Source organism: Eleginops maclovinus, chromosome 21 (assembly GCF_036324505.1).
Source record: "Eleginops maclovinus isolate JMC-PN-2008 ecotype Puerto Natales chromosome 21, JC_Emac_rtc_rv5, whole genome shotgun sequence".
NCBI classification, from domain to species: domain Eukaryota; kingdom Metazoa; phylum Chordata; class Actinopteri; order Perciformes; family Eleginopidae; genus Eleginops; species Eleginops maclovinus.
This window is the reverse complement of record NC_086369.1, coordinates 3,045,001-3,057,659: the sequence shown is the minus strand read 5'-3', so window position 1 is coordinate 3,057,659 and position 12,659 is coordinate 3,045,001. Positions and strand designations below refer to the sequence as shown.

The 12,659-nt window shown below is 42.6% G+C and overlaps 1 protein-coding gene across 2 annotated transcripts in view; it reads right to left on the bottom strand.

The window, feature by feature from the left end:
- Positions 1-1,659: 1,659 nt before the first annotated feature.
- Positions 1,660-12,659, bottom strand: part of LOC134883823 (gamma-aminobutyric acid receptor subunit rho-3-like) — a 19,998-nt gene continuing 8,998 nt past the window's right edge. For both annotated transcript variants that reach the window (XM_063912261.1, XM_063912260.1), the window contains 8 exons: positions 5,789-5,856; positions 5,442-5,665; positions 5,115-5,197; positions 4,532-4,669; positions 4,059-4,211; positions 3,738-3,799; positions 3,100-3,231; positions 1,660-2,723 (listed from right to left, as the gene is read on the bottom strand). In XM_063912261.1, coding sequence (XP_063768331.1) covers positions 2,421-2,723; positions 3,100-3,231; positions 3,738-3,799; positions 4,059-4,211; positions 4,532-4,669; positions 5,115-5,197; positions 5,442-5,665; positions 5,789-5,856 — 1,163 coding nt within the window. In that variant the 3' untranslated portion in view covers positions 1,660-2,420. The remainder of the gene's footprint in view (positions 2,724-3,099; positions 3,232-3,737; positions 3,800-4,058; positions 4,212-4,531; positions 4,670-5,114; positions 5,198-5,441; positions 5,666-5,788; positions 5,857-12,659) is intronic.

Sequence of the window (12,659 nt, the reverse complement as noted above, 5' to 3'; positions counted from 1 at the left end):
CAAGAGGAGATGTGGGGGAAAGGAAATGAGTCACAACACCAGCTGGCATGATGGAAACACTGCAGCAACTAAATCACTCCATATGGTATAAATACTGCAGATTGCATTGCTATATGTAACAATGGTTTCAAAGTATTCATTTAAAAATAAATACCAGTTAATAACTTACTATATAAAAGTTAAAAGGATTGAGATATATATTTAAATAGTAATGTATCCTTTTTTCTGTTGATCAAAAAACATGAACTGATTATAATAAATGATCAATTGAACATCCAATATTTCGTTGACTTTCGATCATACAAAGAAGTATTTTTGACAGAGAAGGAGTTTGTATAGGAATATTCTGTTAGACAGTATTCCTAAACTCTGGTATTTGTACTTTTATTTGAGTACAAGATCTGAGTAATTCCCCCACCTCTGCTTCATATCACATTGAGCTCAAGCTAAAGATATGGAGTTAGCCAGTTAGTGAGTTAGAGTAAGTCCCTTAAGAGTGATTGAGAAAATATAAAAGGGGTAAATATGTGACTGAAGTCATTCATGCAGTAACGTTCCTGACTCAAAACAAACTGATACTAACGGCTAATGTTAGCTAAACAGCATAAAGCTAGAAAGACTAAATGGCATTACACATTCTAAATTCAAAACTAATAAAACAAGCATCTAAAATACAGTTTCAAGAAAACATGTTATTTTAGCGTAATATTAATGTGAGGGTAGCTCACACCGAGTTCACTTTAGGTCTGCGTTGTTAAGCTTTAACCCAGCTTCCCTGGTTCTCACCGGTAATCCTCTCTGATGACAGCCTGACTTAACCTTGCCTGTTAGCGAGGCAGTGAGGCCGAATTAGGAACACCTCGATAACAAACTGCAGCAAATGTTCGTGAAGTGAAGTTAATGGAGTCTTTATCATCTTGTCTAACGGAATGTAAACTATTTCTGGTTCAAAAGCAGCAGCCACCGCTAGCTGCTGACCGTTAGCTCATCAACGTCCACAAATCGAACAACAATAACAGCGGTAGAAAGAGGCTAACGGTTATGAATGGGTAGAGCTAACTTCAGGCTGATATTACCTTTTAAAGCTGTATTTGTTCGAGTTGTTTTCATGAATCGTGATTCAGGAACTCACCTGTCACCTGTCCTCCTGCCGCGCTAAACTCCGGCTTGATTTCTGGGTTTCCTGCGGTGTGTTTGCGGGACTCTCCCTTCGTCTGCTTCCAACAAACCGCCCGTTCACTCTCCCAAACACAAGCACATTCTATAGTTGCGATAGAAACGGTGCGTTTCATTAAAATCAGATTTTTGTAAATGTGTTTTTATTACACTACACCTGCATGATGTAGCCAGGTAGGACAAATGAACTCCGGAGGCCATGAGGCCGCAAACGCACCAAACACCACCCACACGACAGTTTGAGAGGAAAACCCCAAAAATCTAAATTTCTACAACTCTGAAAATGAATTCCCATGGTTTCATTGTTCAATTCATTGATTAAAGTAGTCCACTACTTGAAACAGACCCTGGGGGAATGCTGGCAACTTCATTTATCATTGTGTTTACCTAATGATAGGGTAATGTTTGTGACATAGTAAATCGGTTTAATGAATAGTACAATAGCAAAATGTTAGCCATGTCTTTTTATTTTCAACTCCCCATAATTCTACAGATTAAAGTATATTTTTACAGTACCCCTGCAATTATATATGCAGGTTGCTAGTTTGCAATCATAAACTTCCCATAGAGTATCATTTAGCAAACAAAAAAGACTATCTGAGTTACAGCTTATAAGGCTTACAGAAGATGTGTTAGTTTTGAATTGTAACATTCCTTAAGGTTGTTAAATGTATATTTTAAAAGTACAATATGGCCCTGCAGCACACACAAATTCACGTACTCATGAACAAGATACAAATTTAATGAGAAAAATACATTAAAATACATGTTCAGCAGCAGATGTCTCCACTCGCTTAACTCATATGAGTGAGAATGATTTTCAAAAAATTGCATTTTCACATGAATGTCATCCTAATTTATTATTTCCCTGTGGATATGGAGTACAATTATATTTGGAAATAAGATCTTTAAGCATTACAACATAAGAGTCACATGTAGAGATTATAAAAGAAAAAGACAAATGAGATTCCATTGTTTGACTTAACCGGCTCCAGACAGACAAATGTCAGGTTTGAAGTCCGTACAATTAAAGGTTCCTACTCTGAGGAACTGGAGTGCTTTTATCTCTCTTGTACAGAACATGATTAGCGATGAAGCCGGCGCTCAAGGGGCCCCTGTGATCAAGAGTTAATTCAGTGAAGTGCCTGTGGAGCTCCATTGAGAGGAGGAATCCCCCAGCATGCTCTCTGACTTAACACTCCGTGAAAGTGCAGCAGAGTTCAGGGAGAGTTTGCAGCACTGCATCAGGAGTACATGCTCCAGTAGACGGTGTTGAAGAGCAGGTAGGACAGGGGGAACGCCAGGCGCGAGTACGAGTCGATCATGTAGCTGTTGCTGACAAACAGGTCCACGTTCTCACGCACGGACCGCTGCCGGTGGAGGCGAGTCCCCTCCATGGGCTGGATGTCTGGGGTCAGGGTTGGCGTCGTGAGGGGGTCAGAGGTCGGTGTGGGCGCCATGCGGGAGAACGGAGTCAGCTCAATATCATTGTCGTGGAAACAGCCGTCGAACGCCATCGCCTGGCTGGCGTTGAAGGTGGATGGGATCTGGAAAAGTGGGAATATAATCTCTTAGCCTTAGAGTTGTCCTCGACGGTAATTTGACCTTTTTCGAAAGGTTTTACAGAGGTTTTTGTGGCATCTGAGTGCCACAAAATTGGCTGTCTGATAGATGAAGTGAAGAAGGTGTATAAAAATCGTGAATACCCCAAGTAAAGTACAAATACATTAAACCTGTACCCAAGTGCAATACTGGAGGAAATGTACTACAGTGACTTTCCACAACTGAAAACTGTTGCCGAATTGTAATGACTCTGTTTGGCCACTAGAGAGAGACATTGAGTTAAACATGTATTTCCCCCCCTCTTTTAGTCTGAGGGGGGATGTGTGGTGTATGAATCCCCCTGTAGCCCCCCTCACTGACCTTCCCCCTTTTCATCTTCCTCATCTCCTCCAGGGTGGTGCAGTAGTTCACCGCTGCATATTCGATGACAGACAGGAACACAAACAGGAAGCTGGTCCACAGGTAGATGTCCACCGCCTTCACATACGAGACCTTGGTGACAAGGAGACACACATGGGAAAATCATATTCACATGATGATTGATGGAAAAGGAAGGGACGTTTATTACAAACATTTGAAGGTGTATCAGGTTTTATTATTTATTATCTTTATGTGTACTACATAGTGAGAACGTTCACTCAGTAGCAGTCAAATGTTACACATAGTCAGGTGCTGCTGAGTGGATTCACACATTTGTGTCACACATAGTTCTCTCCAAAGATAAGGGGATAAAGAAACAAAGAGCAGTAGCCTTCAATAAATAGAAGACAACTAAAAAAACCTGTCCACTGAAGGAATGTCCTAAATGATTTCAAAGATGACTCAGCCAGACTGTTTCCCCAGGTAGTTCCCTTGCAGTTTAGAGTCTGGATTCTTACAGGCACATATGGGAATTAAATCTGCCAAATACATCAGGGCCACGAAAAGCCTTCAGAGCCTGATATCTGTTGTGAGCATAAAGACATACAGAAAGTGTCTTGAAGCCCCCCTGCTGTTACCTGAGGCATGGAGGAGGACACACCGGTGATGATGGTGGACATGGTGAGCACCGTGGTTATACCTGCAGGACAGAGAACAGGTGTTATCACACAACCTTACCATTTTCAAAACATGCATCAGTAAAAGAAAGATAAAACTCTGCAACATTTAGACAGTCAGCTTTATTTTCCCTTCTCCCTGCTCGTCATCACTATGACACTCAACAGAGTCAGAGAGGTAATAATGAGTGCATTCAAATCCAAAGAAAATGATTGGTTCATGAACTTTATGATTTAGGCTTGGTGTTTGTGGTTCACGTTAATATCAGTGTATGGGGTTACCCAGAGAGACACGTGCAGGGACGGCCCTCCTGTCGATCCAGAAGGACACCCAGGACAGGACGACCATCAGCATGGTGGGAAAATACGTCTGCAGCATGAAGAAGAAGATGTGCCGCCGCAGGATGAAGTGAATGAACAGACGATTGTACCAACCTGAAGGAGAGAGACACAAAGACATCAGGAGGATCATCTTTCTGCTTAATCATCTTCCACTCTTCTGGTTTAAGGGTTTTCACAACATGTTGAGCTCTTTTTATTTACTGCATAACTGCTTAGCATTTGAATCTATAACAATTCATCGTGTTCACATTCTTTCGCTTTTTATATTATATTTTCAATAATGTATGCATTCTATTGAAAAGAGAAACCTAAGCCTTTCTCTGTAAACACATTATCAAACCAAGCACACACACACACACACACACACACACACACACACACACACTCACACACACACACACACACACACGGACCGGTGCTGCTGTAAAACGCCAGGCCATTGGAGGCGTGGAAATGCTCGATGAAGAACTGAGACAAGACGATCTCGTCCGTCCTCAGAGAGTCGTTCCCATTCTTCCAGTACAGCATCAGGTCGTTCTCATTATACGCATCTGTGTACAGAGGAGGGGGGTGGGTGGGGGGGAGGGAGGGAGGGAGGGTTCAGCGTGCTGGAGATTTGTTCCCAACAGTCCGAGCTTATCCTGCTGTTTACTAAAAACCATGCATTTTATGTGAAGTTATTGATGCCGTTTACTTTAGAGTGGCAATAACATTTTTGCTTTCAGTTATTATTATAAAGTATATGTAGATTTCACAATGTACAACCATGACGCCATCTGCGTTTAGCCTGGTTCCCTACAGTGAAATGTGACCTTCCTTTTACAGCACTGCTACCATAGCACAGTAACTAAGAGGCAAGATGTGTATCTGTGTGTGTGTGTGTGTGTGTGTGTGTGTGTGTGTGTGTGTGTGTGTGTGTGTGTGTGTGTGTGTGTGTGTGTGTGTGTGTGTGTGTGTGTGTGTGTGTGTGTGTGTGTGTGTGTGTGTGTGTCTCACAGCTCTCCAGCTCCAGTGAGCAGTTCTGTGTGTCCAGAGGGAAGCTGCTGAAGTCCATCGAGCAGAGAGCCGTCACCGTCACTCTGAAACACACCACAGGGGAAACTTGAGCTTCGATTACTCTATTTCAGTTGCCTTTATTGGTATGACATTAAGTGCGGTAGAAAGAAAAGTAAATAAAGCAAAAAAGAACAAGAGACAAGAAAGAATTTTTGCAGGAATCCAAAACAACGATAAGATATAAAGTCTTCCCCAGCAACAGAGGAGTTCTTATGGGCTGAATCCTTTCACTTCCACCAGTCCTCATCCCCAGTCCTCGTCCCCTACCTGACGCTGTAGAGGATGTTTCCGTCGGGGTACACCCGCAGCATGATGTTCTCCATGGTGGTGTCGTGGATGAAGGAGCGCTTGGAGTGGACGAAGAAGACGTCAGGGACCCAGATCTTCTTCACGAGCCGAGAGTCAAACGTCCGGCTCTGATTGTTTCTGGACGGAAACGACAGCCGCTCGTCCTTCCAGTAATGACGCAGGTACAGGGTAATGGTGAAGTCCTGCAGGAGGCCAACAGACAGTTGTTGATATATATTTTTGCTGATATGTTGATACTGTGTGAAGTCACTCCTTGTCAGATGTCATTACCAACCAACCGGGTGTAAGACGTTCAAAATCCTCACCATGTTAACCTCAGAGATGCCATCAATGCTTTCCACCTGCACATCGATGCCCACGGGGATGGCTGCACCTGAAACCACATCAATAGTTTAAAAGTCAAAACCTGAAACTCCTAAATCAGTGCAGCATTTCTTCTAGGAATGAGACTGTTCATCATGGCCGCCTGCTTAAAGTCGTCTCTGTTCTCCCAGCACCTGAGGGGTTTTGAAGACCCTGTAATCTGCGAGAACTCAATTTAAACGGACATTTTGCGGCGTGTATTCAAGGTCATTAAACTACAAATTACTGCATGAGAGCACAGGCAACTGTCAGAATGGTTCCCCCAAGCAGAAGATAAGCCTTGCAGGCGTGTGTTGTTATTATGACAGAAAGACTCTTTTCTCCATAAGATTAACAATTCCATTAGTCAGCTGTCAGTTATGTTAAAGAGGCCCTGCTATGCTTTAGGGTTTTCCCTTTCCCATATAGGTTTTTGTGCATGTAAATGGTCTGCAGGCGCTAATATCCCACATTTCTCTCCAGAGGGAGATCTGAAACGCCTCCATTGAACTCTTTGTTTACTTCACTAACATAGTGACATCACTATGTTATATGGTCTCAGACAGAGGGTGAAAAGACGTGCTGCAGCACAGGCAGTATGAGAAAAATAGAGACATGGAGACTTGTGCCAGAAGAGGCTCAAAATAGTAATATGAACCTGAAAATGAGCAGGATATGTCCTTTTTATAAGTTAGTGTACCTCAGCAGAGTTTTCATTTCCCTGTGATACGCCATGATGATGATGATGATGTACAGGTTGTTACAGAGGCTTGTTTGAACCCGAAAATTACCCAAACTTTGGATAAAACATTTTTCCGATGCATGCCAAATGTCAGCATGTCCTCCAGCACATCCCTGTATCGGCCGTCCAAATTTTATTTTGGTCAAACAGTGGTAACAACATCCTTCCCCACCAGCACACCGCAGATATCAACATCTGACCTCCACACTCCCACACTCCATCCGCCTCATTAGCAGATCAGCCTTGTTTAAAACTGAGCAACCTGATTATTGCACACAAACAGCGCAGAAATACCGAAATAGCACTAACCCTAAAAAAGGGCTTTGCTGCTCCACCACAATGCAATCACTACTTGGCAACCTTTGGGAAGACGTATTTTAAGGACATTTGTAGTGCCTGAAACCAGCTGTGACGCAATAATCTGGCCTATACTCTGCTTCCTTAAGGATTTTTGCACGGTGGCGACCGGCAGACCAAAGAGCTCCTTCCTGACTCCACCACAAGCGTCAGCAAGGACTTTTTCCTAATCCCACATTTCTTTCTGTAGCATGTTCTTTAGAGTTGATGTTAAAAGTGAAAGAATGAGAGGAATGCACCAGATAAATGAGCCATCAAAACTGTCAGCTAACAGCTCTGTTAAATTACCTCTGAGCGTGTGAACTTTCACCCCTCACTGTATGCCTGTTTTGGTGATTTGTAGCTGGAAAGATGTCAAGATGTATAAGTTAAACTGTGTTAGCAGAAGGAACTGTAGGTCTTTTTCATAGACTATTTTAATGTTAAGCAGGTCCTCACCACACATTAAAATACAAGTATGTTGATGCAGAAAGTGAATGTATACATCTAACAACGGTATATAAAGACAGCTTAATAGATCAAGCCCTTTTAAAAAAACAGACTCTATTATAAACAAGCATAGCCGGAATTCCTGAAGATTTTAAGTTCAATTAAAGGGTTTGCAAGAATATTACTGCAGTAGGAAATGAAAGACATTTTTGCTGCAAAACTGCAGATTACTTATACAAATAAAACCTGTTTGCGAGATACGTAGAATCCCTGAATATTGAGTAAGGAAAAGCTAAAGATTTTGTTTGCAGCCATCTTAAATGTTTCTTAGCATTGCCTTGACACCCAAAATGCCACTTCACCGTTGCCAGGGCAACATCTTACAGCCAGTCGTATTCTAGAACCTGGTGATATCATCCGACTGTCATCTTTTGGATTGATCTCAACATTCCGCACAGAGATAGTCTAGCGATTGGTCTACACGTACAACACAGCTAGATTTTGCGACAAAAGCAGAGCTTTTTTATCCACATTAACATTTCAGATCACTGTTTCTCTTACGATGTCGTCTCCAGAAGTCACGGCCTCCTGCTCGTATGTATGGGAAACCAAAAGCGACTACGATGAAATGAGTATGGTTCTAGAAGCTATCAACGGACAGTTAAAAGCTTTGCACTTTCAAACTAACGGTTTAAAGAAAAAGTTTAACAGCTTTCAGACTTTGGAGGAAAGATATAACAGCATACAGGCAGCGGACAAAACTGCAAGAGAGAGATTCACTTACATGCAGAAAGAGGTGAAGGAGCTCCAAGACAGGATCTTAAATAACAGCAATGTTAATGTGCAATTTAGAAAGACCTTGGAGCAAACTGCCTCAAAGCAGGCTCACTATGCTAACCTAAGCGTAAAAATGGTTGCCCTGCAAAAACAGCTGGGTGAAATCGACATGATGAAAGCTCAACATCTAGCTGAATTAGCAGGGCAAACACAGCTCCAAACTGAAATTGAAGAGATGCAGGCAGCTCTCAATAATCAAAATGCTTTGGAGAAAACCAAAGAAACACTAATACAGGAAACAGAGGCAACTCGAATAGAAAATGACACCCTGAGAGAAAGACTTTTTCATCTCAAGACAAGGGAAATTATTTCCAAGACCCTGGATGAGCATTACAAAGAAGCAAAGGCAGAGAAAGAGGGGCTTTTCCTGCAGAACGTTACTTTGCAACATGACATTGAGAAGCTCTCCGAAGAGCTTGTGAATGAAAATGTAATCCAAGAGATGTTGGACGCAAATCAAAGGCAAATCGCCTTAAAGGCAGAAGAGAGCCATAAAAACTTGGCCTTAAAGTTAGAGATGTTCCAGCTTGGAGAGGGGCTTCTGCGACTTGAAGGTTTGAAGGAATCATACAATCTCGCAAAATCTGAGACGGACTCCATCATCCAGGAAAATGAGGCTTTGAGAGAAAAGATCAAAGATTTCTACAAAGACCTTGAAAAGGAAAATGCCAAACGGGAGAAATTGGATCAAATGAAACAATCAAAACAAGCCATGTGTCTTCAACATGACACCCTGCAAGAGGAAGCCTCAAAGCTCAAAAAGAAGCTTCAGGTTTTGGAAGATTTAAAAGAGTCTTATAAGCAAGAACAAGGTCAGAAAAAGGCCATTATGCAAAATAATTTGCTTTTGCAGAATAGGATTAGTGATTTGACCGAAGCAGTCCGAAATGAACAAGGTTTGCGTGAAAAATATGAGGCGATGAGAACATCTAAAGATGCCATGATCAGCAAGAAAGACACACTGCAGCAACGACTCAAGGATCTTAGCAAACAGCAAAGTGATTTAAAGATCTTGGAGGTCTTGCACAGAGAAACATCCAACCGAGTGGATGTACTGCAGCGGGGAAATGTATTTTTAAAAGAGAGCATCAATGACGTCAACGAGCAGGTCAGGATGAGACATCACTTTAAGGGAGAGTTAGAAAAACTTGAAGCCTCTGAGGAATCCCTCAAGGCAGAGAAAAGCTCACTGAGTAAAACTCTTGCTGAAGTCAAGGAGAAATATCTCGGTGAAGCTCACTGGAAGCAAAAATACATGATTCAGAAGGAGCTGAGGGACACAATGCAGGCAGAGACTGAAAAGATCGTGGAGAACATCCACTTTTTTGAAGACCAGCTCAGAGCTCAGGATGAGTTCAAGGTTCAGTACAAATGGATGAAGGCATTGAAAAAGTTAGCCTCCAACCGGAATAACACTCTGCGCAAACAGCTGAACAACCTGCTGAAAAACTGCGGAAGCGAACATACTCTGCAGGCGAAAATCAGCACCGTGCAGGAAGAAACCGCGACTATACAAAGCCAGGGTCAAGAGCAGCAGGACCAGATCAAAACTCTGACAGACAAGCTCAGTTTGTACGATTCCCTGAGAGTCGATAACAGCGCCATGACACAGGAGGGTGAGGACCATCTGAAAGAACTCCATGAGCTTACAAAGGCTGTGGAAAGAAGAGTCCGGGAGGCAAGGAGATGAGGCGGGAAATAACAGCAGCTTTAGGCATTAATGTCAGGAAATGGTTAACGCCTGGATGCTCGGGTTTTTCCAGCACTTACCAATTTTCTTGTTTGGTAATGACAAAAATATATAGTGAAATGCATAGTACGGGTCCCTAGAACATAGAAACATCTCCAGACTCCGCCCATCCCCGTCTCAATCTACAGTAATACCGAAGTTCTGGTTCACGCCTTCACCACGTTCAAGTCCCTCCTCAAAACCCACCGGTTCAGATCAGCCTACATGTCCCCCATTAAGTCTCAGTTTCAACCCACATTCAGGAGAGGGTTGTCTGTAGTCTGGTTTGTAAATATTGTATGTTCCGGTATCCCAGAGGTCAGTAGTTTAATGTTTAGTCCTTTTTTTAATTGAGCTCAAAGCCCTCAAAAAATTGCAAAAGCATTTTGACCTGCAAATCACCACAATCATGTATACACACACACATGCAGTCTCACACACTCTGGTTTGGTCTATGACCTCTGTCTGGACGTGGTTTACCGGATTACATACCTATTTTCACCCCCCAGGCCCCAAAAAATTACGTACTCGAGAGTGTCTGTGTGCTTTTTGTGGATCCGAAAGTGTGTTAATTCCACTTGACTGTTAGCAGGCCGGCAGCTCAATAAACACTTTATTTAATGAAGTTCATCCGACAGCCAGGACCACAAAGCCTCTGCAGCAGTGCGGCTTTGTCCCGGCATGACTCGTTAAAAAAGCCACCGGTGGTGCAGACTCAACATTAGAAGCGTAGCCTCGACAACGAGGGCGTTTCGGTGGGAACAACCTGAACAGAAGGTCACTCACTCCTCCACTCTCCTCTTTACTGCTTTCCTTTTTACATGTCACACCCAGACACGGCATGTGGCATTAATATAACATCTTCTTCATGATGTAAACAATGGTTGTTTTTCAAACCAGGCAAACAGCAGTCAAAGAGCACGACAGCAGAACTGCAGAAGTGATAATGATAATGGTAACTGGTGATTGACTGATACAAATCTGAAATGAGTTCAGCAAGGTCTGGAGGCAGCACCTGCTTTTTCTAAAAGGACACATACATGCCATGTCTAAATTGCCCGTAAAGAAAAAAAGATGACATCTTTATGTGAAAATGAACTGTTTATACCAGCATCCAGAGCATACAGGGAAATATGCAGCAAAATAGCTCCAGGTAGCTTCCCTGTTGTTGTGAAGACACTACGCTCAAATCGTCTGAGAGATAAGAAACCCCATCTCCCTCATATCAATACATCTGACAAATAGCTTGAACCAGAGGTAAAGTAGTTTGTTCCTGCTCAGCCTGTTTCAAAACAGCCTCAGCTGGTGACGGTTCTCTCATTAGTGAGGTGAGTTATGTGACTGACAGCCTGACTTTATGTGTGTGAAGTATCATTGAAATGATTCTGCTCACTCTCTTGTCAGTGCATGTGAAGAGAGGTGCACTCTGGATGACCTGAACATATTGCGCATGGCCCTAAATGAGAACAAAAGTTCAGTGTAGCTTGCACAGATTGCCCTGCTTCCTAATCCAGCTCTGGATTTATTTGTGTATATTCAAGATGTAGAGATAACAGATGCAGATTCACCACAACAACCATACAAATTGTGCCCAGTGCGGCTTTAGGGTCTTGTTGTTTTTGTCCTGGACATATTTGTGTGCCCAGCATTTTAAAATTAGTCGTTTAATCCCCGAACACAACGCCAGCAGATGGATCAATTCCAGCAGCCGTAAGCGGCATAAGGCAGCTTTAAGGTGGCAGGATGTGCAGTCCGTCTCGCAAGTGTTTTTAATTTAACCCTCCATCCCTGACAATCAAAGGAGGGGAAAGGTGGAGAGGGATCAGAGGTGATTCCCTGTGGAACATCAACGTCAGACTCCTACACAATCCATACCGACTCAGAGCAGCCATGCGTGCAAAAATCAGCCTCGCCTCAAACGCGTAATGTAATCAAAGCTCTGCTCTGAAAGTATCTGTAGATTCTCAGCCAACACACACACACACACACACACACACACACACACACACACACACACACACACACACACACACACACACACACACACACACACACACACACACACACACACACACACACACACACACACACAGTGGTTAAAGCACACTTACTACAAATTGTGTGTGTCCTGAATGGCAGAAAGGACAGGATGTTTTGGACTTGTCATGGGTCCAGTTTTACAAATGTGTGTTTCTTTAAATAATAGTGAGGTTTGGACAGAATAAACATTTTCAAAGTCACAGTTGCATCATGGGAGATAGGAGCTAGTATTTTGGGGAGTTTGAGCAAGAAAGACTCTTCATTTTTATATTTTGAATTTGAAAATGTAATATTTGTTTTCCTAACTTTCTCTTGAGTTTACAGTGAAGAATATCTGTCTCACTGTGGAGAATAACAAATGTTTTGGAAAAGAAAATTGCAGATTCTTTAAAAAGCATTCGCCTCATGGTCCGACTATAAAGAGCGAGCCGGATGTAAAGTTTGTAGGGATTCATTTAAGTTTACAGACTTCCTTTAAAGGTTTAACTCGATATAGAAATATAGAAGAAGTAACAAGAAATGTCACACGGTGTATTTCAGGACTCTGGTTTTGATTCCTCACACACACACACAACACACACACACACACACACACACACACACACACACACACACACACACACACACACACACACACACACACACACACACACACACACACACACACACACACAGCAGCTATAGGCTTATCTGAATCAGA